General features: G+C 47.3%; 1 protein-coding gene across 2 annotated transcripts in view; it reads right to left on the minus strand.

The window, feature by feature from the left end:
- Window positions 1-405: 405 nt before the first annotated feature.
- The window catches only part of TBC1D10A (TBC1 domain family member 10A), a 165288-nt gene continuing 139635 nt past the window's right edge, over window positions 406-26058 (minus strand). For both annotated transcript variants that reach the window (XM_029619762.1, XM_029619763.1), the window contains exons 7-9: window positions 25000-25189; window positions 17619-17773; window positions 406-5258 (exon numbers count right to left, since the gene is read on the minus strand). In XM_029619762.1, coding sequence (XP_029475622.1) covers window positions 4722-5258; window positions 17619-17773; window positions 25000-25189 — 882 coding nt within the window. In that variant the 3' untranslated portion in view covers window positions 406-4721. The remainder of the gene's footprint in view (window positions 5259-17618; window positions 17774-24999; window positions 25190-26058) is intronic.

Genomic DNA, 26058 nt, shown 5'->3' on the forward strand with positions numbered 1-26058 from the left:
GGGAGGGTTTTAGAAGGTTGGCCTAGCTGCATCATGCAGCTTTCAAGGCAGAGGCTAGAGTGGGTTCTAGCATGGCCCACCAAGGGTTCCTGCTGGCAGGGGGGGGGGGGGGGGGTGCCTAACAGCCAGTATGGTTTAACAGTATTTTCAACATGAATGTCTCTGTGCCTACTGAACTACTCACCATCTTCAACAGTAAAGGCCACAAAAAAATAAAGCAAGGTTTGGAGCAGGAAGAATTCTACTTAGATTTTTGTAATTGGCAGAATTAGGGCACCATGCTAGTGTAGATATTATGGATGAATGGTCCGTGCTTAGGTCTGTCTTAAATAAGAACCTCAAATTTAGACAGAAATACAAAATTCTATTGGTCAAAACAGCTCATCAAAAGTTACCAAAATTCACTTTTTTTTTTAATATAAACATGCATGGAAAGTCAAACTATTCAAAAATAATTAGTCCTCCACATTTGTTTAGGTTTGGCATAGGTTTCACATTTATTAAAATTTGAGCTGCTGTGAGGAACCCTGTGTCTCAAAGATTTACATTATTGGAAAGATCACAACTTTCCAACACCACCTCATTTGAGCTTAAGAGCAGTAGAGATGAATATGTCTGCCATGTCTGTGTGTCAAGGATCCTGCCTGACAGCAACAAACCCATCTCTGCTGGTGTCTTTCAGTGTTCTTCTGAGAGCTGCAAAAAGCACCACCAGTGAAAGTAACAAAAACAATTTCAAGTAGGAAAATGCTGGGAAAACATAATTGTTAGATTTTTTTTTCACTTTAATCTTTGTCTTTTCTGCCCTGAACCAAAACCCCATTTCAGCTATCCCAGAACAATGGAAAAAAAAAGTCACAAGTTTTACATAACCCACTTTTATTGACTCTGTACAAAATAACTAGTTTTTACAAAGAAAATCCACTTAACTGTGATTGTTTCTGACAGAGGGTAAGGGGCCACAACTTTGGTCCCTGAGAACAGACAGGACATGTCCTAGAGCCTTAGTTTTGAATGTCAAAAATAGCCATCCTGAAAGAAACAGGCAAAACAGCGGGAGATCCCACTCCTTTTGAAACCGATAATGTCCTTACTGTCAACAGCAAAAAAAGACATTACAAACTAAAACAAATCCTAAGGCCAGTTTTTCAGCTTGTGTATGCCTCTTTCCTCTATCTCTGTGGATACAAATAAAATACTTGGGGGGTCTGAGGAGAGCAAACACCCTCAGCATGTTCCTTGTGAATTCTGTGCACCATTCTGCATTGTCAGTAAACACAAGCAAACTGAAGGAGGTAGTGCCCTGGGGTCATACAAGGTAACAATGTGAAAGGATAAACAGAGCTGCTACTTCCTTCTCCCCTCAGAATCACCTAACACCAAACGAGGAGATGTAGATTGCAAGAATAAGCAAGGAAGTTTCTCCCACCCCTACTGGAGCTGCTAGGTGTTGGATTTTAACAGCAGCTTCTGTTTCCCTCACTTGATTTAATTCTATGGAGCAATGACTACCAGAAATCTAAGAACAAACAACACTGGTCTGCTTAATAATGACTTTAAAAAATGGCAAGCTTTGTTTTTGGCTATAGCTAATACCGGAAAGAAATAAATAAGATCCCGTATTAGATAGATTTAGCATTACATGTTCATATACAGTTTAATACCTTGAACTGCTGCATCCAAACAAGGGAAAGAGCATGAAAGGGCAAGTGAAAGGAGCTGGAATGTGCTGCATAAAGGGCCCGCCACGTTTACACCATCCATAAAGGACCCGCCACTTTTACACCATCCGTAAAGGGCCCGCCACTTTTACACCATCCGTAAAGGGCCCGCCACTTTTACACCATCCGTAAAGGACCCGCCACTTTTACACCATCCGTAAAGGACCCGCCACTTTTACACCACCCGTAAAGGGCCCGCCACGTTTACACCATCCGTAAAGGGCCCGCCACGTTTACACCATCCGTAAAGGGCCCGCCACGTTTACACCATCCGTAAAGGGCCCGCCACGTTTACACCATCCGTAAAGGGCCCGCCACGTTTACACCATCCGTAAAGGGCCCGCCACTTTTACACCATCCGTAAAGGACCCGCCACTTTTACACCACCCGTAAAGGGCCCGCCACGTTTACACCATCCGTAAAGGGCCCGCCACGTTTACACCATCCGTAAAGGGCCCGCCACGTTTACACCATCCGTAAAGGGCCCGCCACGTTTACACCATCCGTAAAGGGCCCGCCACGTTTACACCATCCGTAAAGGACCCGTCACTTTTACACCATCCGTAAAGGGCCCGTCACTTTTACACCATCCGTAAAGGGCCCGTCACTTTTACACCATCCGTAAAGGGCCCGCCACTTTTACACCACCCGTAAAGGGCCCGCCACTTTTACACCACCCGTAAAGGGTCCGCCACTTTTACACCACCCGTAAAGGGCCCGTCACTTTTACACCATCCATAAAGGACCCGTCACTTTTACACCATCCATAAAGGACCCGCCACTTTTACACCATCCATAAAGGACCCGCCACTTTTACACCATCCATAAAGGGCTCGCCACTTTTACACCATCCGTAAAGGGCCCGCCACTTTTACACCATCCGTAAAGGACCCGTCACTTTTACACCATCCGTAAAGGACCCGCCACTTTTACACCATCCATAAAGGACCCGTCACTTTTACACCATCCATAAAGGGCCCGTCACTTTTACACCATCCATAAAGGACCCGCCACTTTTACACCATCCATAAAGGGCCCGCCCGACACTTTTACACCATCCGTAAAGGGCCCGCCCGACACTTTTACACCATCCGTAAAGGGCCCGCCCGACACTTTTACACCATCCATAATGGGCCCGTCACTTTGGTCTCAGGACAACCTATTGGTGTCTAGGACCATGCACACATATGGAGTGCTGTATAATGGGGGAATGTCCTATAATCTGGGAATAAAGCTACAAAAATTCTCTGCACAAACCACAAACGTCACCAGTTTTTTAATTGTTAGTAAACCTTAGTGTATCATGTTAGTGGCACGCTTTTCTCCTTTGTCTTTATTGGAAGTGTGTAGTATGCCCAGTGATTTTTCACAGCTCATAATTGCAATTTTAAATGCAAGCACCCACTAAGAATTTCTGGTAAAATGTGCAACTGTGTTGCACTGCAATAATCGTATGAATGACATCAACACTTCCTTTGGCATTATCTGGCATACTAAAGAAGGGTGCCATACATTAACTACAAATATAAGGTGAAGAGACTCCAGGTATATAGACATGGTTGGCAATTAATTCCATTGGTGGGCTTTTTATGGCAATGTGGATATCCTGTCAACTGGGACCTGCACAGAGACCACGACTCAGTTTGCACAGGCCACTGAAACAGCAACCATAAAGTGAAAAGCCAATCAATTGAGCCATCTAGGCCTCTACATATGCACACACCACAAACAGGTCAATTTGTGGGCACAAGGCCAGAAAGATATTCAGTGTGCAGCTACAGACTCGGCTTGCAAGTGCTCATACTACTGTCATGCTTGGTGAAAAAACCTTACAGAGGTTCATTACTATAGTAAATGTATTGAGCTGGAAGAAGCTAGCAGAACATAGCCAACTCCTGTAAGATGGCACCAAGAACATTGTCAGTCACAGTGAACATGTTGGTCTTCTTCAAAAGATTTGACTATTTAAGAATTTAGTAACACTACTCCACTGAAAGATTAACAAAAAACCCCCCCACAAAAACAAAAAACCATTCCATGAAGAATCTGAGGTCAGATCCATGTCTTATTGCTTGATTAATTACCAAAGTTATTCCATAAGGATGCTCACATGCTTCTGTAGTGTGAATTTATCCAGCTTATACAGCCGATCCTGTTTATGTAAAGACAGGAATTTCCCACTGGATGAGCATGAAGGATGTGGGGCACAGCATTAATTCTCCACTCCAAGCCTTGTGGGGGAATGTTTGATGACTGCATTTCAATTTAATCTTTACTGTTTGCTGGATCCTCTTAGTCAAGGGATGTTTTACCCTCTATCTGGCTCTCCCTGAGAATTTTTCTAATCAAAGCTACACCCATGCCCTTAAAATATCTGGAATGGCTTGAGTATGTGTTCAGCTCTGTGAGTCTGGCTGGGGTGGCAGGAGGGAAGAAGGGAAACATTTGGAATGGTTGTGTGGCAGGGCTCAAGAATGTTTTGCTGCGTGCCAAGTCCAAGGCACCCCCTCTCCCCCTGCATGAACAGGTAACTTTCTGGGAATCATTTGATGCTTGGAATACTGAAATCCAGTTTAGATACAAAAAACTTGTCTTACAAGCAGAATAAGGTCAGAGTCCCCAAGTTTAAGGACTCCCATCTCACATGCATGCTCTTGAACAAACTGTTTTGCTCATTGCAAATGTGAACTTTAAAAAAAGGAAAAAAAAAGTGAGAACGAATGGAATATCATCTACTTTTCCTTTCATCAACAATCCAGTCCCAGACAGCAAGGAAACTGCTGCTCTTTACTGAAGAACCCTTTAATTGTGTCTCTACAAAGTACTCCCTGTCCTTTGGTCTTTGATACTGCCACAGACGTCCATCTACAGCATCAATTTCATGCTGCATACAGAAAATCAAAGCAGGACACCTGTGCTAAGGGAAAGTTAGGAACAGAAGGGATGGCATAGACTGAGAAAGATGGACTAGGCACAGAAACCAAGGAATGCCTGAAACTGTTACAAATAAGTGTCTTCACTCTCTCGGGAGCACAAGCTCTCACTGGACTGATGCTGCTGTTTTAGGAGACGCTTGTGGGGCAACCCTTGTGGTGAACTTTTCTCTAGGGGTTGTGGAGAGTCCTTATTAAGCAGCTGTTTCTCTGAATTTTGCAGGGCCCCATTCTCATCTGAAGAGGCATTAGCTGGGTTTTTCTTCCCTTTGCTCTGTTTTTTCTCCAGTTTCTCTCTCTCTCGCTGCTCCTTCTCTTTATCTCGCTGCTCCTTTATCAGCTGCTTCTCTAGCTCTCTCTCTGCTTGTTTCTGCTCTTTGGTTCTCTTTCCTGCTACAGAGATGCTGGCACCAGGTGGCAGAATAATAGAGGGTGAATACTGCAGGGCCTTACGTGACTGCGGCTCAGCATCATTAATGGCTTTAGCACCATGCATTCTAGGAGGGGATTTGCACTGTAGCTCTCCATGTTCCTCCTTCCATTTTTTCAGCTGAATTAGGTGCTCACGCTCTATTTCACGCTCCGAGATAGTCAGTTCACTGATCTGAGAGGGAGAGGATGGAGATCAGAATCAGTCATTTTACCCTAGCCCCACTTTCCTCATGCTCTAGGAAGGTCAGAAGCTCCAGATAATCTATTTCTCCCATCCTCCAAATCCCCCTCAACCTGGCCTCTACACCAGACTCAGTCCCTCAATTTTCTGTTCCAGAGGACAATTTTCAAACAATCTATGTGAGTGCAATGTATGCGCTTTTACACACCTTCTTGCAGTCAATTTTTGAAACAGCAACTACCCAGCTAGTGTACATGATTAAAAGCAAGCACGTGTGAGCAGTGGAGAGGAGTAATAGCACAGGTGCTTTCAGAAATCTCACGAATGTGTACAGTTTTCCTCCCCTGACCTAAACAAACCCTCTGGGACAAGAAGCCTGTGCATACCTTTTGCTGGATGCAGAGAGGGGGAGGGGAACAGTTTTTATAAGTGCCAGTTTATCCAGGTAGATGGCTTTGAAAATTGATCTCCAAAATGTACAAACTCATCTTTTGAATCTATGGGAGCATGATGCATACAGCTGTAAAGATCAATACCACCTGAAAACCAGCATTCCCACCCTATGGCACACTAGCAAAGGTAAGGAAAATTGATTCTTACCTGCTAATTTTCGCTCCTGTAGTACCACAGATCAGTCCAGATTCCTGGGTTTTGCCTCCCTGCCAGCAGATGGAGAAAGTTTCACAGACACTGTACATAACCCAATGTGCCACCTGTAGTCCCTCAGTATTGACCTGTACCCAAGTCAAGATGACACCCACCATAAATTTCTAAGCAAGCTTCTAAGCAAACTCGCTCCCCTCCAACGAGCCGGAGGAAGGTGAAGTTGCCCAAAAAGACAATGAAAATTAGTTTCCCAAATTTAACATAAGCGATCAAGCACTGAGAACCTCTAACTGCTCCGCACTATATACGAAGCAACAGTACAAGTGGCGGACTCTTCTCCCCCCTCAATAAATGGGCGGGTCTCTGGACCAATCTGTGGTACAACAGGAACATGCCCAGATCAGTCCAGACTCCTGAGAGTTCGCTCATAGAATACTAACTAAAGCACAGAGGCCGGAGCCCTGACATCCAAGCAATAATGCCTAGCAAAAAAGGGTGCAACGGACTTCCCAGTAGCCACCCAGCAACTTTCAGGCGGAGATACCTGATGTTACTCAGCGCAGGAAGTCACCTAAGAATGCGTCAAGTGCGCCCCTAAACCCCCTGGCAGTAGGCACTCTTTAGAAATGTAAATTGACTTGATAGCTTCCTTCAGCTACCGCACAACTGTAGCCTTAGATGACTTATTTCCTTTCTCTGGACCACTCCATGGTACACAGAGGTGATATGATCTACAAAGAGGAGATGCAATCTATGGAACTCTTAAGTGACCTTTAGATACCTCAATAATGCATGCCTCCAATCTAAGAACCTAAGCTCCCCCGCATGAGGCGTAAAGGAATCCAAATCCATAAAAACTGGAAGCTACACTGTAACTAAGATGGAACACCAAGACTACCTCAGGTAGAAAAGAAGGCACCATGCATAAAGATACCCCCAAATCAGGCATCAGTAGGAAAGGATCTCAACACAACAGTGCCTGGAGCTCCAAAATTCTCCTGACTGACAAATAGCAACCAAGAAAACCACTTTAAGAGTCAAGCCTTTAACCGTAGCTCTCTTTAGTGGTTCAGACAGAGCCTCACACAATCCTAAGGACTAGATTCAGATTCCAAGATGGACAAATGTTCCACACGTTCTTAGCTCCCTGAAGGAACCATAGAACAAATGGATGTGCGGACAGAGGATACCCTTACCCCAGAGAACCCAATGTCGCTACCTGGACACTCAAAGGCCAGTCCCCTGACCAGAAAGTTTCTGTAGAAAAGCCAAAATGTGTGACACCGTACCCGGAACAGACTGAGGCTGCACTCAGTCAACAGCAGACCAGGACTCTAAGACCTTCCAAATTTGCACATATGTCAAGGATGTAGAAGGTGGAAATAACTGCTTTGGAATATCCCCATCATCTCAGTTGTCTCCTCTCAGAAGTGAAACTGCGAGAAAGAAGTGAGCCGCCTGACCCAAAAATATTGGGCCCTAGTGGAAAATAGTCGACTGATGGACTGAATCAAATCACGGTGAACCTAGAAGATGTGGTAGGCCTGATTGACAAACTGAAGAGTAGTAAATCACCTGGACCGGATGGTATACACCCCAGAGTTCTGAAGGAACTAAAAAATGAAATTTCAGACCCTATTAGTAAAAATTTGTAACTTATCATTAAAATCATCCATTGAACCTGAAGACTGGAGGATAGCAAATGTAACGCCAATATTTAAAAAGGGATCCAGGGGTGATCCAGGAAACTACAGACCGGTTAGCCTGACTTCAGTGCCAGGAAAAATAGTGGAAAGTGTTCTAAACATCAAAATCACAAAACATATAGAAAGACATGGTTTAATGGAACAAACTCAGCATGGCTTTACCCAGGGCAAGTCTTGCCTCACAAATCTGCTTCACTTTTTTTGAAGGAGTTAATAAACATGTGGATAAAGGTGAACCGGTAGATATAGTATACTTGGATTTTCAGAAGGCGTTTGACAAATTTCCTCATGAGAGGCTTCTAGGAAAAGTAAAAAGTCATGGGATAGGTGGCGATGTCCTTTCATGGATTGCAAACTGGCTAAAAGACAGGAAACAGAGCGTAGGATTAAATGGACAATTTTCTCAGTGGAAGGGAGTGGACAGTGGAGTGCCTCAGGGATCTGTATTGGGACCCTTACTTTTCAATATATTTATAAATGATCTGGAAAGAAATACGAATGAGATAATCAAATTTGCAGATGACACAAAATTGTTCAGAGTAGTTAAATCACAAGCAGATTGTGATAAATTGCAGGAAGACCTTGTGAGACTGGAAAATTGGGCATCCAAATGGCAGATGAAATTTAATGTGGATAAGTGCAAGGTGATGCATATAGGGAAAAATAACCCATGCTATAATTACACAATGTTGGGTTCCATATTAGGTGCTACAACCCAAGAAAGAGATCTAGGTGTCATAGTGGATAACACATTGAAATAGTCGGTTCAGTGTGCTGCGGCAGTCAAAAAAGCAAACAGAATGTTGGGAATTATTAGAAAGGGAATGGTGAATAAAACAGAAAATGTCATAATGCCTCTGTATCGCTCCATGGTGAGACCGCACCTTGAATACTGTGTACAATTCTGGTCGCCGCATCTCAAAAAAGATATAATTGCGATGGAGAAGGTACAGAGAAGGGCTACCAAAATGATAAGGGGAATGGAACAGCTCCCCTATGAGGAAAGACTAAAGAGGTTAGGACTTTTCAGCTTGGAGAAGAGACGACTGAGGGGGGGATATGATAGAGGTGTTCAAAATCATGAGAGGTCTAGAACGGGTAGATGTGAATCTGTTATTTACTCTTTCGGATAGTAGAAAGACTAGGGGGCACTCCATGAAGTTAGCATGGGGCACATTTAAAACTAATCGGAGAAAGTTCTTTTTTACTCAACGCACAATTAAACTCTGGAATTTGTTGCCAGAGGATGTGGTTAGTGCAGTTAGTATAGCTGTGTTTAAAAAAGGATTGGATAAGTTCTTGGAGGAGAAGTCCATTACTTGCTATTAAGTTCACTTAAAGAATAGCCACTGCCATTAGCAATGGTAACATGGAATAGACTTAGTTTTTGGGTACTTGCCAGGTTCTTGTGGCCTGGATTGGCCACTGTTGGAAACGGGATGCTGGGCTTGATGGACCCTTGGTCTGACCCAGTATGGCATTTTCTTATGTTCTTATGCCCATCTATGGCAATGTTGATCAGATCTGGGAAGCATGGTCGATGTGGCCACTTTGGAGCTACCAGGATCATGTTGCCTGGATGTTTCTCTATCCACCATAATCCCTTGTCCACCAGATGCCATGGGAGGGAAGACAAAGAAGAATCCCTTGAGTCCACGGCAGCACCAGAGCTCAGATTCCTTTGTACCGTGTTCTGTTCAGCGACTGTAAAACTGTGACACCTTGGTGTTCTTTGGTCAGGATATCCTCATCTTCCGTGAATGAGGCATATTGCAGCCTTCGACAGCACCCATTCCCTGGGATCTAACTTTCTCTGACTGATAAAATCTGCCTGAATGTAGTTCACTCTGGCGATGTGAGACACTGCCAGCCACTCCAAGTGCAGTTCTGCCCAGAGAATCAACTCCCGGGCCTCTCGAGCTGCTGCCTTGAATGTTGTCTGATCGGATTTATACTGGAAGGCCACGTAACCTTGGCAGACAGGCAAGCAACATGAAATGCACCACTCATCTTTGTTAGGCCATGAGGCCTCCTGTTTCAACCACTGGCCTTGCGCCAACTGATCTTGCCACACTGCCCTCCTTCCAGAGAGGCTTGCATCAGTGGTGATAATTATCCAATACAGAATCTCCAATTCCGCACCACACAAGATTGGTGCGAGTAAGTACCACGAAAAACTGTCCCTGGCTTCCCCCTCTAACAGACAAAGATAATGAAACTCTTCCAATAATGGATTCCAGCAGGAGAAGAGCCCCCTGAAGAGGCTGCATATGTGCAGATACCCAATGCATTAATTCCAATCATCAATGCCATAGAACCCAAACCTGTAAATAGTCCTAGACCCTGGTCACCAAAAGCTCTAGCAGAAGCCTAATCTGACTCTGCAATTTCAGCATTCTCTCTCCATGAGAAACACATTCTGCTAGTGTGTTGAACTGAGCTACCAGATACTCCAGAGTTTGTAAGAGGCCTAAATGGCTCATAGCTAGGTTCAACCCCATCCTAGAGACTTCATGAGCATCAGTAGCATTTGTACTGATTGTCGACAAAGGGCATTTGATTTCGCATGAATAAGCCAGTCATTCATATACAGATACACCAACAAACCCTCCTTTTGCGATGCGGCTGCCCCAACCACTTTGGTGAAGGTACGTGGAGCTGTCGCCAGCTGAAGAGGAGGGCTCGAAACTGAAAATGTTCCCTTAGGACCATGAACCTCAGGAATCTCTGGTGTTCCAGCCTGGTGGCTATGTGCAGATATGCCTCTATCAAGGTGAGAGATGCCAAGAACTCTCCCTTGTGTACTGCCGCTATGACAGAATTCAGAGTTGGACCTCAGAGTTTCCATATGGAAACGGGGAACCTTTAGAGCTGCATTTATCTTCTTTAAATCCAGTATCTCTTGAATTGGATGCAGGGGGAAAAGAAACAGGATGCTCAACTTAAAATTGACCTCCGGCCACATTAAGTATGTTCAAGGTCTGAGCCAACAAACTCAGCAAGACATCTCTGTGGAAAAAAAGAAAAATCTGAGCAGAGTCCAAAGTGGCTCTCAATCATATGCAATTTCTCCCTCTTCTAGAAGTAAGAAAGCCAATTCCCCATCGGAATCCTCCGATGTCTCATGATCCACACCCCCTTGAACATTACCAGAATAGCCTCCCTGTGGCATTTTCTCACTGTGACTGACAAATGGGAGGACCAAGCACATGATCCCTACATAGTAGGTTGCTTTGCCTTCGCTGGGCACCACTGCAGAAAGGTCTGCAGACCCTGAAAACATTTCACCCAGGAGGAAAAGGATGGATCTATACCAGAGTCCATAGGCCCAACTTTGCTCTCTCCAACCTCTTTTGGGGAAGCTTCTGCCCTCAGGAACAAGGGAGAACTGACCATTGCCTCGCCTGCCACTCCACTCCCTCTCCAGAGAGACCATAGGAAGAGGGGATGACCCAACAGACAAAAGCTGTAGTAGTCAAATCGCTTTGAGCATCTAAGCAGCACTGACACAAACGGAGAGAGTGAGGACCGAATTGCTATCAGATAGCAAGCCTCACAGATAGCAAGGAACATGGAATGGTTTGTCCCTGGCACCTAGCTCTCCTGAACTTCAGATGTAGGCGGCCTCCTGTGCACACACCAATGCCACCTGGGCGTACACGCACACCCCCGCCAGGACACATGCAAATATGTGCTCAACACTAGGTTGCGGTGATACTGGCACAAGTACATGCGCAAATATGCGGTCATATAGGGCATGGTCGTGCGTGCACAAGTAGCCGCGCAAATATGCGCTTAAGTTTAGGTTGCAGTCTTATGTGCACAAGTACCCATGCAAAATACGCGCTCCAGTCTAGGTCGGAGATGTACACGTTCAAATCTAGGCTGTGGCCTTACGCACATAGGTCCCAGCACATGCAACCTCCTCACGGTGAGAATGCGTGCACACGCCTACACATGCAAGAACCGTAGCAATAGGCTACCACACGGCTAAGTAAAGCCTGCCTGCACCTTGAGCACGTTTAGGTCCGGATTCATTTAACATCCGGCACCAAAAATCATCGGTCTGAAGAGCTTCTCAACAACTCAGACCTCTTGACTAGCCAAGAATTCATGGAGACTGGGGCCAAGAACTAGCATCTCGCTAAACACACTGCGCATATGCAAATTAAAACTGGCAGAAGATCTCTACTCCTCCTCAGTGCAAGTGCCTTTCTGCAGGGCAAGGAACTGCCAGCATTAGGTGAGGAGGGCATTCCCTGCCTCTCCTGCCCACGCTGCTAGGGAATAAAAAATGGCCTCAGTTTCCGCCCTGCGGGGAAAGCAGAAATGCTTACCTACAACAGGTGTTCTAGGACAGCAGATGGAGCCCAGCATGGAAAACTGTCAGTTTCTAGAACTTTGACTAGGCACACTGAGCATGCCACTATCCACATGTCCAGGAGAGGGTCCCTCTTCAGTCTCATAGAATTCACGAAAAATTAAAATAAAACTATTAGAAACCCAACTGTGTGGTGTGGAGGGCAGGTTTCCTGAGGACTAACATCCTGCTGACCTGTTACAGGTAAGTAACTCTGCTTTCTCCTGGGACAAGGAGGATGGTAGTCCTCACATCCTTAGTGTATGCAGATGGACTCAAAACAAGTGGATATAGTGTGCTTGTGCTAGCAGTTGGAGACTGATCTGACATCAGCACGGGTACATATACCCCCGCAGGAAGTGCAGCAATTCAGTAATCTTCCTTGCAAAAGCTGTAGCTGACCGATCGATTAAATGAACAGGATTACCCTGACCGATTGATAGTAGCTGGAGACCGCAGGTGTTCTCAACCGGAAGGCGTCGACACCCGGCAGGGTGGATGCCCTATTATAAGAAAAACATGGCTTACCGTGAGTCGGTGAATCCCCATGAATATTGGCAGCCGGGCAGGATGCTGAGTCCATCTGCATACACTAAGGAAAACGAGATTATCAGGTAAGTAATCTCTACATTTCCTAGCGTGTAGCAGATGGACTCAAAACAAGTGGGATGTACAAAAAGCTACTCCTGGACTGGGCGGGAGGCTGCCCGAGGTCCGTTTAGGATTGCCCTTGCAAATGCTGTGTCCTCCCTGGCCTGGACGTCCAGACGGTAGAATCTGGAGAAGGTATGGAGGGAGGACCACGTTGCCGCCTTACAGATCTCAGCAGGCGACAGCATCCGCGTTTCTGCCCAAGAGGCTGCTTGCGCTCTGGTAGAGTGAGGCTTGACCTGTAGAGGCGGTGATTTTCCCACGTCTATGTAGGCTGCCTTGATAACTTCTTTGACCCAGCGGGCGATAGTTGCCCTTGAGGCCGCTTCCCCTTGCTTCTTCCCGCTGTGTACACCGAACAGATAGTCTGTCTTTCGTACTGCTTCGGACACTTCCAGGTATCTGGACAGTAGCCTGCCTATGTCGAGATGGCGTAGAATTAGACCTTCTTCTGACTTCTTCAAACCTACTGTGGTAGGCAAAGAGATGGTTTGGTTGAGGTGGAAGTGCGAGACTACTTTGGGTAAGAAGGAAGGAACTGTGCGAAGATGGATGGCTTCTGGCGTGATTCGGAGAAACGGATCACGGCAAGACAATGCTTGTAGCTCTGAGACACGGCGTGCGGAGCAAACAGCCAGCAGGAACACCATCTTCAAGGTTAACAAACGGAGGGACAGGCCTCGAAGTGGACGGAAGGCGTGTCCCGCAAGGAAGTCCAAAACTAGGTTGAGGTTCCACAGAGGTATGGGCCACTTCAGTGGCGGACGAATGTGTTTGATTCCTTTCAGGAAACGCGAAACGTCTGGGTGTGTGGCGATGCTATTGCCGTCACTCCGTGGACAGTAGCAGGAAAGAGCTGCCACTTGGACCTTGATGGAATTGAGGGACAGACCCTTCTGAAGACCATCTCGCAGGAAGTCCAAAATGATAGGAATCTTAGCGGCATGTGGATTGGTGCTATGAGCTTCGCACCAAGCTTCAAATATTCTCCAGATCCTTATATAAGTTAGTGATGTGGAGAACTTGCGTGCTCTGAGGAGTGTATCTATTACCGGTCCTGAATATCCTCGTGTCTTCAGTCTAGCCCTCTCAATGGCCAGACTGTAAGAGAGAATTGAGCTGGATCCTCGTGGAGGATGGGACCTTGCCGCAGCAGGTCCCTGTGTGGAGGCAGGGGAAAAGAATTCCCTGCCAGTAGTCTTCTCATGTCTGCGTACCAGGGTCTTCTTGGCCAGTCTGGGGCCACTAGAAGAACTAGGCCTCTGTGCCGCTGAATCTTGTGTATAATGGCACCCAGCAGGGGCCATGGAGGAAAGGCATATAGCAGGATCCCCTGAGGCCATGGCTGTACCAGGGCATTGATCCCCTGGGATAGCGGATCCCACCTGCGGCTGAAATATCTGGGTACTTGAGCGTTGGACCTGTCCGCTAGTAGGTCCATGCCCGGCGTCCCCCACTGATCCACAATCATCTGGAAAGCTGTGGGCGACAGCTGCCATTCCCCTGGATTTAGGCTTTCTCTGCTGAGGAAGTCTGCCGTGGTGTTGTCCTTCCCGGCGATGTGGATGGCGGAGATGTCCTGGAGATTTGCTTCCGCCCAAGTCATCAGAGGGGCTATTTCTAGGGATACCTGTTGGCTTCTGGTTCCGCCCTGTCGGTTGATGTATGCCACCGTGGTGGCGTTGTCCGACATCACTGACCGCTCTGTTTCGAAGTCTGTGGGCAAATCGCAGGCACGCTATCCTGACTGCCGGTGCCTCTAGTCTGTTGATGTTCCACCGCCCTTGGGCGGTGAGTTCTTCGCAGTGTGCTCCCCATCCGTTCAGGCTGGCATCTTTAGTGAGCAGGGTCCAGGTTGGGGAGGACATTCTTGACCCCCAGCTCATGTGGCCGGGCTGCAACCACCACCGTATCTGATTCCGCACTCTGGCTGGGAGAGGTAGGTGTATGGTGTAGTTCTGTGACCGTGGGCTCCACCGAGATAGGAGGGCGCGTTGTAATGGTCTCATATGAGCCCGCGCCCATGGTATCACCTCCAGCGTGGATGCCATAAGGCCGAGGACCTTCTAGGTAATCCCAAGCTGTGGGCCGGGTGGCGCTCAGCAGGGCCTGCAGACGATTCCGGAGCTTTGCTCTCCTCTTGGCGGTCAGACTGACCTTGTCTTCCTGGGTGTCGAATCGGACTCCTAGGTATTCCAGCGACTGAGAAGGCTGTAGGGAACTCTTGTTCAAGTTTACTACCCATCCTAGGCTTTCCAGAAGAGATATAACTCTGCTGGTTGCCTGGTGGCTCTCCTCCAGGGACTTTGCCCTGATCAGCCAATCGTCCAGGTAGGGATGGACGAGAATTCCCTCCTTCCTGAGGGACGCTGCCACTACTACTATGACCTTGGTAAAGGTTCGTGGCACGGTTGCTAACCCGAAGGGTAAAGCTCGGAACTGGAAGTGTTGATTCAGGACTTGGAAGCGTAAATAGCGCTGGTGATCCCGATGAATTGGGATATCCAAGTAGGCTTCCGACAGATCTAGGGATGTGAGAAACTCCCCTGGCTGTACTGAATTCTTGACAGATCGCAGAGTTTCCATGCGAAAGCTGGGGACTCGTAGGTGTCGGTTGACCGACTTGAGGTCCAGGATGGGCCTGAAAGTGCCCTCCTTCTTGGGCACTATGAAATAAATGGAATAATGCCCAGAATGTATCTCCCTTGTAGGCACTGGGATTATGGCCTTTAGGGACAGGAGCCTTTGCAAGGTAACTTCTAGTGCCGCCCTCTTGAGGGGTGAACAAGGAGATTCCACAAACTTGTCTGGTGGTAGCCGAAGAAAGTCCAGGTAGTACCCTTCTCGGATGATGGCGAGGACCCACTGGTCCGAGGTAATCTCAACCCACCTGTGGTAGAAGAGGGTTAGCCTGCCCCCTATGGCTGCTACCCCCGGATGGGTCGGCTGATTGTCCTTGTGGGGTGTGGCCAGGACCCGAACCCGCGCCGGTTCCCCTCTTGTTGCGCTTAGTCCGAAAGGACTGATTCCTGGCCTGTGGACGAGGTGCTTGGTAGCGAGTCCTATATGGGTTGAAGCGCTGCGAGTTTCTACCTCTGGATGGTCTAGGAAACTGGCGCTGGCTCCTCCTTGGCCTGTCTTCTGGTAGACGGGGTAATGGAGAGGCACCCCATTTATTGGCCAGTTTCTCGAGGTCGCTGCCAAATAGGAGGGATCCCTTAAAGGGCATTTTCGGAGACGTGTCTTGGAAGAGGAGTCGGCCGACCAATTACGTAGCCAGAGCTGCCTCCTGGCTGCCACTGCGGATGAAACTCCCTTGGCTGCCGTACGGATTAGATCGGAGGCTGCGTCAGTGAGAAACGAGAGAGCTGATTCCATCTCTTCTCCTGGGGTGTTGTTCCTGGCCTGTGATAAACAGGAACGCGTCACCACGGTGCAGCAAGTCGCAATTCGTAAGGACATGGCTGCCACCTCAAAGGCTTGTTTCAAAATGGCGTCCATGCGCCAGTCATGTGTATCCTTGAGGGCCGTCCCCCCTTCCACCGGAATGGTGGTGCGTTTCATAATTGCGCTTATTATGGCGTCTACCTGAGGGCATGCCAGCATTTCCTTAGCTGCCGGGTCTAGGGGGTACATGCCAGCCAAGGCCCGACCCCCTTTGAATGATGCCTCCGGCGCATTCCATTCCAGATCGATTAGCTGCTGTGCTGCTTGTAGGAGGGGAAAATGGTGAGTCATTTGACGCAGGCCCTCTAACAGGGGGGGGGGGGGGGGTTCATTCTCGGTTCCCCAGGGGTGTCATGGCCTGGAAGGGCCAGTTCCGACAGGCATTGAGAAATGAGGCCTGGAAGATCCTCTTTCAGAAAGAAGCGCCTCATGGTTCGGTATGGTTCAATCCCCGAGGGAAATTCTCCCTCCTCGGGGAGCTCTTCGTCTTCCTCAGGAACTTAGGGTGCGTGTGAAGAACCACCTGATCATGGAAGAACTTCGTGCAGGGTAGATATGACATCAGTGCCTGAAGTTCACTGACCCTGTGTGCTAAGGTGACTATTACCCAACTTTTCCGACCCAAAAACCCCCTGGGAGGAAGGCTCTTAAATCCAAAACAGTCTCCTGACTGCACAACCACATATTTTGCACCATCTACCATCTGCTGGAGACAAATAATGAGGGGATTGCAGGTGGCACACTGGGTTATCTACAGTGTCAGTGAAACTTTCTCTGTCTCCATCTGCTGGCAGGGAGGCAAAACCCAGGAGTCTGGAATGATCTGGGTACATAAAGGGAAAAATTAATAACTACTTACAAGGCTTTATGATCATTCCTAGGCCCAGTTTTCCCTGGCACTATAGACACGGGCTTAAGGACACGGGGTTGAAAGGAGCATCTCCTCCTCTATCCCAGCAGCACTTTACTGAGCAGCTGTGTCCCATTGTGTCATCATCTGCCCCTTTAAAAAGGCACATGGCTGGTAGTATTAGTGTGGTAAAATAAATTGGCCAGCCTGTCACTGCACCTTTAAGGGGGTGAGTACAACAGGACACTGCTGCTCAATCAAGTGCCACCAGGAGGGAGGTGGCTAGGGGTTCCACATCACCATGGTAGCCCCATTCCCACCACTATCATTTCAGCATTCCTGGGCTCCACATAATAAGGTCAGCCCTGGAAGCCTCTGAGCCGGACCAATACAAACTCTCTCTGCTCACTCTGCCACCCCCCCCCCCCGCCGCCCCAACTTTCTGGCATCCCCCTGCCCTCTCAACTCCTGGGGCAGGGGGATGCCAGGGCCTGTCCTCGTCCCCCTCCCCTGGTAGAGAGTCAGGGCCAAAATCATAAGGGGGAGAAAGCAAAAAGCGAGTAGTAACTTTAAAACCAAGGATGGCTCCCCTAGCCATCTATACAAAAACTTAGTTACCTTGAGCTGTAAAGAAACTTAAAAAAATAGCTTAAATTCAAGAAGAAAAAGCAGCTCCTTGCTCCTCCTCAAAAACCTCTCCACAAAAGCACATCTCACATGTGGAAACTTACCTCCTGTATCAAAAAGTTTTCCTGCATATACTTTGGGTCAATGGCCTTCAGTTTTTCCATAGTCTCATACTGTCCTTGACAAGATTTCAGCTTCTCTGATGAGCCAAGTGTATTCTTAAGCAATATCAAGCCAACCCGAAAGATTATTTTAACTCCTGCAGTAGAGAACAGCAAATGGAGAGAGAAGTTGAGGATCCAAAGTACCACAACTATTACTTAAAGCTACCACTTCCCAGACTAATACTGTTTCAAGACTCAAGTTCTTGGAATGTGCCCAATCATCTACTGCTATAACTAGTAAAATGTGTACTCTTCATACACTGTGCTCCTACATCTCATACTTGTTCGTCCAATTTTTTTTTTTTTTATTTAAATACAGACAAGTTGCAACAATTCTTCATCCTGCATTCAAATGTTATGCTGAGCAAACCAAGGGCACAAGCAAATTGGAAAGCAAGCAATCACTACCCTCTCCATGCAATCATAAGCACTGATCGCAGGGTTCACATTTGTTACACATTTGAGACCTGCTATCCCCAACTCAAGTGCCCTGCATCATATAGCGAGCAACAGAACCAGGTCTCACCTTTAGACATCCTGCAAAATCCAGATGAACAAAACCTTAAATTTTTTAAAATTTTTAAAGGATTACAGTGAATAATCAAAAGTACCCTACTTTTGGCATGCAGGTAAGAAAAGACATGACAGCAGCCTTCATATGCTGTCCTCTGAACACTTTTGTCAAAGTTTCTAGAACTTTGACTGGCACCTACTGGGCATGCCCAGCATGGCACTAAACCTGCAGCCAGCAGGGGTCCCACTTCAGTCTTGTTTAAAGCTACAGGAAGTGCCGAAAAATAAAATAAGAAAACGAACCTAACACTGCGGGGTGGCAGGCGGGTTTTGTGAGGACTAACATCCTGCTGTCCTGTGAGAACACCTGTTACAGGTAAGCAACATTTGCTTTCTCACAGGACAAGCAGGATGGTAGTCCTCACATATGGGTGAGTACCGAGCTGAGGATGCCAGAGCAAAGCACCAAATGCACCCAAAGATGTGCAGTAGGCACAAGGAGTGGGGTGGAATTTGATAGAGGGCATCCTGAACCCTAACGGGCAGGCGGAAGGGTGTTGGTACATCAAGTTGTAAAAAGGTTGCGCAAGACAGACTGGCCAAAGATGGAATCTTGTCTTCCGGCCTTGTCTAACAATAATGGGCTGTAAAGGTATGGAGAGAACTCCAGGTAGCAGCCCTGCAAATGTTAGGAAGTGGCACCGAGCGTAGGTGTGCTACTGAAATCGCCATGGCCCTCACAGAGTATGCTTTAACACGGTCTTGAAGTGGAATGCCTGCTTGCTGATAGCAAAAAGATATGCAGTCTGCTAACCAGGAAGAGAGAGTCTGCTTACCCACAGGCTGCCCCAATTTGATGGAATGGAAAGAGACAAATAATTGAGTGCTTTTCCTATGGGCAGCTGTACAGTCTAGATAGAATGCTAGAGCACATTTACAATCAAGGGTATGCAGAGCCTGTTCTCCTGGATTGGAGTGGGGCCTGGGAAAGAAGGTAGGAAGTATAATGGATTGATTAACGTGAAACTCCGATACTACCTTAGGTAAGAACTTAGGGTGAGTGTGGAGTACTCCCCAGTCCTGTGGAAGTTTAGTGTAAGGCGGATAGGTAACTAGGGCCTGTAACTCACTAACTCTGCGAGCAGATGCTATTGCCAAAAGAAAAATCACTTTCCATGTGAGATAGCGAAGATCACAGTATTGGAGAGGCTCGAATGGTGGTTTCATGAGCCGACCCAAAACCAGACTGGGGTCACAAGAAGGGGCCGGAGGGTACAGTGGAGACTTGAGGTGAAGCAAGCTCTTCAGAAAACATGTTACGAGGGGTTGTAGTGAAATAGGAACATCCCCAATACCTATATGGAAGGCAGCCACCGCACTGACGTGCATTCTGATGGAGGAAGTTTTTAGACCTGATTCTGACAAGTGCCAGAGATAGTCTAGAAACTTTATGGTGGAACAGGTAAAGGGATCAAGGGATTGAGAAGAACACCATGATTTAAACCTGTTCCATTTGTAAAGATAAGATTTTCGTGTGGAAAGCTTCCGTGAAGCAATCAGGACACGGGAAACTTGCTCCGAAAGGTTAAGTGGCTGAAGAATCAACCTCTCAGCATCCAGGTAGTCAGGGACAAGACCCGAAGATTGGGGTGGCATAGGCACCCATCGTTCTGAGTGATCAGAAGTGGGTCCTTTCCCAAGGGAACGTACCTGTGAATGGAGAGGTCCTGAAGTATTGGAAGCCACACTTGGCAAGGCCAGTGAGGTGCTATCAGGATCATGCTTCCCTTGTCCTGATGTAACTTCACGAGAGTCTTCGAGAGAAGTGGAAGTGGAGGTAATGCATATAGGAGACCGGTTGCCCATGCGAGGGAGAACGCATCTCTTGGCTGAGAGTGTTGGCTGCGAGTGAGAGCGCAAAAGTTCTCTACTTTGCATTTTGAGGTGACGCAAAGAGGTCTATGTGAGGATAACCCCAACGTTGGAATATTGAGTCCGCCACTGTGGGGTCGAGGGACCACTCTTGCGGTTGAAAGGCGCGACTCAGCTTGTCTGCCAACACATTGTCCACTCCCGGCAAGTAGGTGGCCCTGAAGTATATCGAATGGGAGAGGGCCTCCGCCCATATCTGTGCAGCTTCCTGACACAGTAGGTAGGAGCCCGTCCCTCCCTGTTTATTGATGTACCACATGGCCACCTGGTTTTCTGTCTGAATCAGGATGACCTGGTTGGAAAAGCGATCCTGAAACACCCTGAGAGCATATTTGATTGCTTGAAGCTCCAGGAAATTGATTTGGTGTTTGTCTTCATCTGGAGACCAAGCTCCTTGTGTCTGCAAATTGACGACATGAGCTCCCCAGCCGAGGTTGGAAGCATCAGTGGTAAGAATTATTTGAGGGTCTGGAGCCTGGAAGGGCCTACCCTTCCAGGCTCCAGACCCTCCCTTGGAGGAGATTGATCTGATTTTTCCACCAGGCTACAGACTGACGAAGTAGGTCGGTGATGTGGACAATGGTCAATAGAGGTTGGACGGATTGAGTCCATTGTGGCCACTGCATGACTCATGGCCAAGCGGGCCATTGGGGTAACCTGTATTGAGGATGCCATGTGTCCCAGCAGGATGAGGAAGTGGCGTGCAGTCGAGCGGTGCTGAGACTGTAGCTGGTGTGCAAGAGAAATGAGAGTGAGAGCTCGCTATCGAGGCAGAAATGTCTTTGCTTGAAGGGTGTCCAAGTCTGCCCCTATGAAGGACAAAGAGCAGGATTTCTCGTAGTTGATGAGAAATCCTAGCAAAATCAGAGTGTGTAAGGTAAGATGTAGGGATGACAGAGCAGTTTGCTGAGTGGAAGCCCTGATCCACCAATTGTCTAGATAGGGGTAGACGTGAACACCTTGAGTCCTGAGGAAGGCTGCTACTACTATGAGGCACTTGGTGAAGACTCGTGGTGCCAGGCTGAATGGTAGCACTCGGTACTGATAGTGCCAGGCTGAATGGTAGTGCTTGGGGCCTACCAGACATCTCAGAAATTTGTGATGAGATGGAGTTATTGCAATGTGTGTGACACGTCCTGGAGATAGGAAAATTATGTTTCTTACCTGATAATTTTCGTTCCTGTAGTACCAAGGATCAGTCCAGACTGCTGGGTTATGTCTCCCCTCCAGCAGATGATTTTTTGGGGATTAGAAAGTACTGGGAATAGAATCCTAGGCCTTGTTGAGAATAGGGCACTGGTTCTATTGCTCTGGACTGGAGGAGGAGGGAGACTTCCTGTTCCAGGAGTGGTGAGTGGTTGGATGTTCCTGTCAGCAGAGGTGGGGAGTCCGGTGGGATGGAGAGAAAGTTCAGATGATAACCCTGAGAGATTATGGCAAGGATTGTGCCACCTGTTGTGGAAATGGCACAATCGACCTCCCACTGGTATCTGAGGCAGTGGAAGCTGGCTGCTGCTCTCTATGCAGGAGTTAAAAGTCGGAAGCAGGGCCCGGCTGAGGAGCTGCTTGTGGCTTATGTTTCTGAGGTTGACGAGACTGGGCCTTTTGGAAAGGTCTCGTGGAACGAGTTCTAGACGGTGGTGGATAGGACTTCTTTGGATGGAAGAATGACCTTTTAATATCCTTCCTGAATGGCTGTTTGGAAGAATACTCAGAAGGCATCAGAGAGAGTTGGCGAAAGGTCTCATGATGCTCCTTGAGTTCCGCCACAGTCCGTTGAATCTGTTCTCCAAACAGATTGTTTCCTATGCAGGGCAGATCAGACAATATGTCTTGTACTTCAGGGCGCAAGTCAGAAGACTTAAGCCAGGCCCATCTTCTTGCAGAAATAGTAGCTGCAGATACCCTGAAAGCGGTGTCGAAGATATCATAAGAGGATCTTATTTCATGCTTCCCCTGCCTCGAAAACAGTGTGTACCAGGGTTTGAAGCTGTTCCTGGAATTGCTGAAGCAGGGACTCTGCAAAGTCCTGTATCTGCTTGAATAAGACCCTATTATATTGGGTCATATAGAGCTGGTAAGAGGCGATCCGAGAGAGGAGCATTGAACCCTGGAAGACACACCGGCCAATGGCATCCAGGAATTTCTGCTCCTTACCTGGGGGCGGGGGGGGGGGGGGGGAGGAAGAATGGGGTTTTGAGTGTCGTGCCCTCTTTTGGGCAGATTCTACAACCACAGATTGGTGATCCAGCTGAGGTTTCTGGAACCCTGGGGCTGACTGTACCAAGTAAGTGGTATCTGCCTTTCGGTTGACTGGGGTTACGGAACCAGAGTGTTTCCCAATTCTTTTTGAGAAGATCTAAAACAACCTGGTGAATAGGGATGGATGTTATTTCCTTGGGAGCATCCAGGAATTGCAATAGCTCCATCATTTGGTGCCTATCATCTTGCTCAGTCTGTAATTGGAAGGGAACCAATTCAGACATTTCCTTCACAAAATTTATGAAGGCAAGTCCTCTGGAGGAGAATGCTTCCTACTTTCAGTAGAAGGTGGTGATGGTTAAATCATCGGTGTCTTGAGATGAATAGTCGGTCCAGGTGTCATAGGGATCAGCACCCGGCCCTCTAGGAACCTGAGAAGGACGGGACGATGGTATTCCTGAAGGTCCTGGTCTAGGCTCTGAAGGCATTGAGGGAAGTACTGGAGGCACTGATGAAGGCATCAAGGGCACCGGTGCAGGCATAGAGGGCATCGATGGATGGATCGGTGGCGCCGATGGGCGCATCGGCATCGATGGTTGAGGCATCGGCAGGACTCCCAATGGAGGAATGCAGAATGGTGTTTCTCCTCCCGATGACAGGGTAAGCGGGGAAGGCACCGGAACCATCGGTGACCCAGGATCCATCGGTGGAGAAGCAGCTATAAGCGCTTCCATCTTCGAGAGCAGCGGTGCCAATGCTGCTGGAATGGGATCGATGGTCGGTTCCGCGACCAGCATCGATTTCAGCACCGGGGGAACTTGGAGTCTGTGCATCGCCTTATCGATGGCCTCCTGAACCATCCGGTCAAGTTCTTCACAGAGACCTGGAGCAAGCAGCCCCGGCTCCGGAAGGGAAGGAGGAGGCAGAGGCATAGCCGAAGGGACCACCGTTAAAGGTGAAGTCGCGGCTCCTGATACCCGTCCGGGTGAGGGTTGCCTGGTGACCCGGTCACAGAAAGGGTCGATGCCTTTTCTGGACGGGGTTTCTTCGATGGCGGCTCGGATGATGGTGAGGTTGATGATTTTCCTTCATCGATGGTCCAAGACTTCCGGTGTCAATGCCGATGTTTCTCTCTACGATCCCCTTGGTCCTGAGGGGGAGTAGAGGTAGTTGAAGGCCGAGAAGTAGTCGATGCCAGCCGGTCACCGGCCGGTGGCCGATACTGGCACAAAGTGGACGGTGCCGGTTCAGATGACGTTGATTCAATAGATGGCGTCGGGGTTTGAGAACCAAAGAGAAGTTCCATTTTCTCCATTCTGGCCTTGTGACCTTTTGGTGTCATTAAGGCACATTTGGTGCAAGTTAGGACATCATGCTCGCACCCGAGACACTTTACACAGACTTTATGAGGGTCTGTTATGTACAGCTGAGGAAGATTAGAGCTGGAGACTGAACCCATGACCAGACTTCATGTCCAGCAGGTGGCAGCAAAGGAAATATTGAGGACCAGCCATTGCTGCCCACATTTCCTAATGGGGATTTTACTAAGATACCTGTCCAATCTATGAGGCCAATGTAATAAAACACGCTAAGCTGAGCACACTTTTTTTTATTCACATCTGTGCTTGCAGCTTTACTCAGGACTTAAGTTTTTAGTGCATAACCATATATGCACAAAAATAAGTAAAGTGTGTGAACCTATTAGTGCTCCTCCATGTAAATCCCATTTTAATGAAGGCACTTCTCACTGCTGAGAAGCGCACAGGCTTAACTCAAATTTCCAGCACTAAAGAAACCTAATTCCTGGATCAGAGGTGGCGTAAAGTTAACAGAGCTAGCGTTAGTCTAAGGGACTATGCCCCAGAGTGGTTGTGAATCTGGATTTCTGGTGCAGGGCTCTTGAATACATGTTGTGCACGTCAAACTTTCAGGAGCACATTTTAGAAGCACAACTCATTTGTATGCATAACTCGACAAGCTATGAACACAAAACATGAGGGGCCCAATATTAAAAGCACATTCAGCGCTATATAACTGTATAAGCAGGACTTATGTGACTAAGTAGCTGCCACTGAATATGCGCCTACAATCAGTGGCCGCCACTTAACTGTACAAGTCCATTGTACAGATGAAAGTAAGACGCACAAAAAATAGGCATGTACTGGGTGGATCGGGGGTGATGCAAGTTAGCTGTAAAACTTACACAGCTAACTACTGATATTTGGAGATAGCCACACAAGTTTATGTCTAGTTTAGATGTCCCATAGAGCAGGTGTAAACTTAGTTGGGTAGACTTATCCAGCTAAGTATGTATACATTTGTGAATATTCAGCAACTTTGCCGTGCCACTGAATATAAATAACTTAGAAGGATATGACTAAACTAGCCAGTGCTGTATATTGGGCCCAGGATGTATGGTACTAGGCTAAGCACACATTTGTATGCACATTTTTGTATTAGGAAAAAAGAAAAAAGTACCCTAATTTCTAATGCATTAGAATACCATCATCTTATTGCATAAAGAGTAAACCTTTTTCAGTGTGAGCGAAAAAGGAGAAAATATGCACTGAAATTCAGTACACAATTTTCACTCGCATCTTATGTTACTCAGACAAATGTACTCAATGCATTTTCTTTGCCATCAATACCAAGGAATGCCATTAGCCTCACGTACCTTCACAGAAAAACATGTCCCACACACGCAGCACTGAACTCCAGGGAAGGGTCCTGGAGAAAGCACACATGAACCACTCTGTCATATAGAGTATGGGATCAATCTTCTGCTTGTTCAGGTGTTTGTATGCCATTGGAGAGACTCTGCGTAGCAGTGAGAAGAGGATCTTGCCATCCAGCTGAATTGCCTCCTTCAGGGAGAGGGGACAAGACAAGAATCACAGATGACAAAGGTAGTTCTACACCTACCCAAGTTATACTTATTGTACAGTCAACATGGAAGAGTAATTGCATAACTGATCTTTTTAAATTCAGGGGCAATCCATAAAACAAGAGGGCATTAGATTCCACTACCTCCAAAAAGGAAGGGATTCTTTATTCAGAATGCTGAAATTATGGATTATGCTAGTGGAAGCAGTCATGGCTACAACACAATCAAATCACAGTAAAACTAAGTTCTTTTAATAGGAAAACAATTGGTGGAAATGATCAGTCCTACACAAGAGCAAAGTAGAAATCCAATCATTTTTATATGATCACTGTACAGCATGGTTAGACAATGATCAATGGACCTCTGGTGGTCTTTCAATCTGACTATAGCTATGAAAAACTAAATAGCTTGGGACAGGGAGCATCTACAGCACCAAGAAGCATTAGACTAGTAAAGAGCATTAGACTAATAAAGTGTACAGACCCACGTGACTTTACAATTAAGCCGATACAAAACGGTGCGCTCAGCTGAGCACACCGTTTAGCCTCCATTTGGCTGCGCGTTTTGGAGAACACGCAGCCAACCCCCCCCCCCCCCCCCCCGAAACTAATAGCGCTCATCACATGCAAATACATGTTGATGAGCCTATTAGTTAGTCACCCACAATACAGAAAGTAAAATGTGCGGCCAAGCTGCACATTTTACTCTCAGAAATTAACGCCTGCCAAAGGCAAGAATTAATTTCAGACAGCACCGGCAAGTGTTGGAGGGTATACAGAAAAGCAGTTTTTTTTCTGCTTTTCTGTATACCCTCCAACTTAATATCATAGCGATATTAAGTCGGAGGCC

This window comes from Rhinatrema bivittatum, chromosome 11 (assembly GCF_901001135.1).
Source record: "Rhinatrema bivittatum chromosome 11, aRhiBiv1.1, whole genome shotgun sequence".
Taxonomy (NCBI): domain Eukaryota; kingdom Metazoa; phylum Chordata; class Amphibia; order Gymnophiona; family Rhinatrematidae; genus Rhinatrema; species Rhinatrema bivittatum.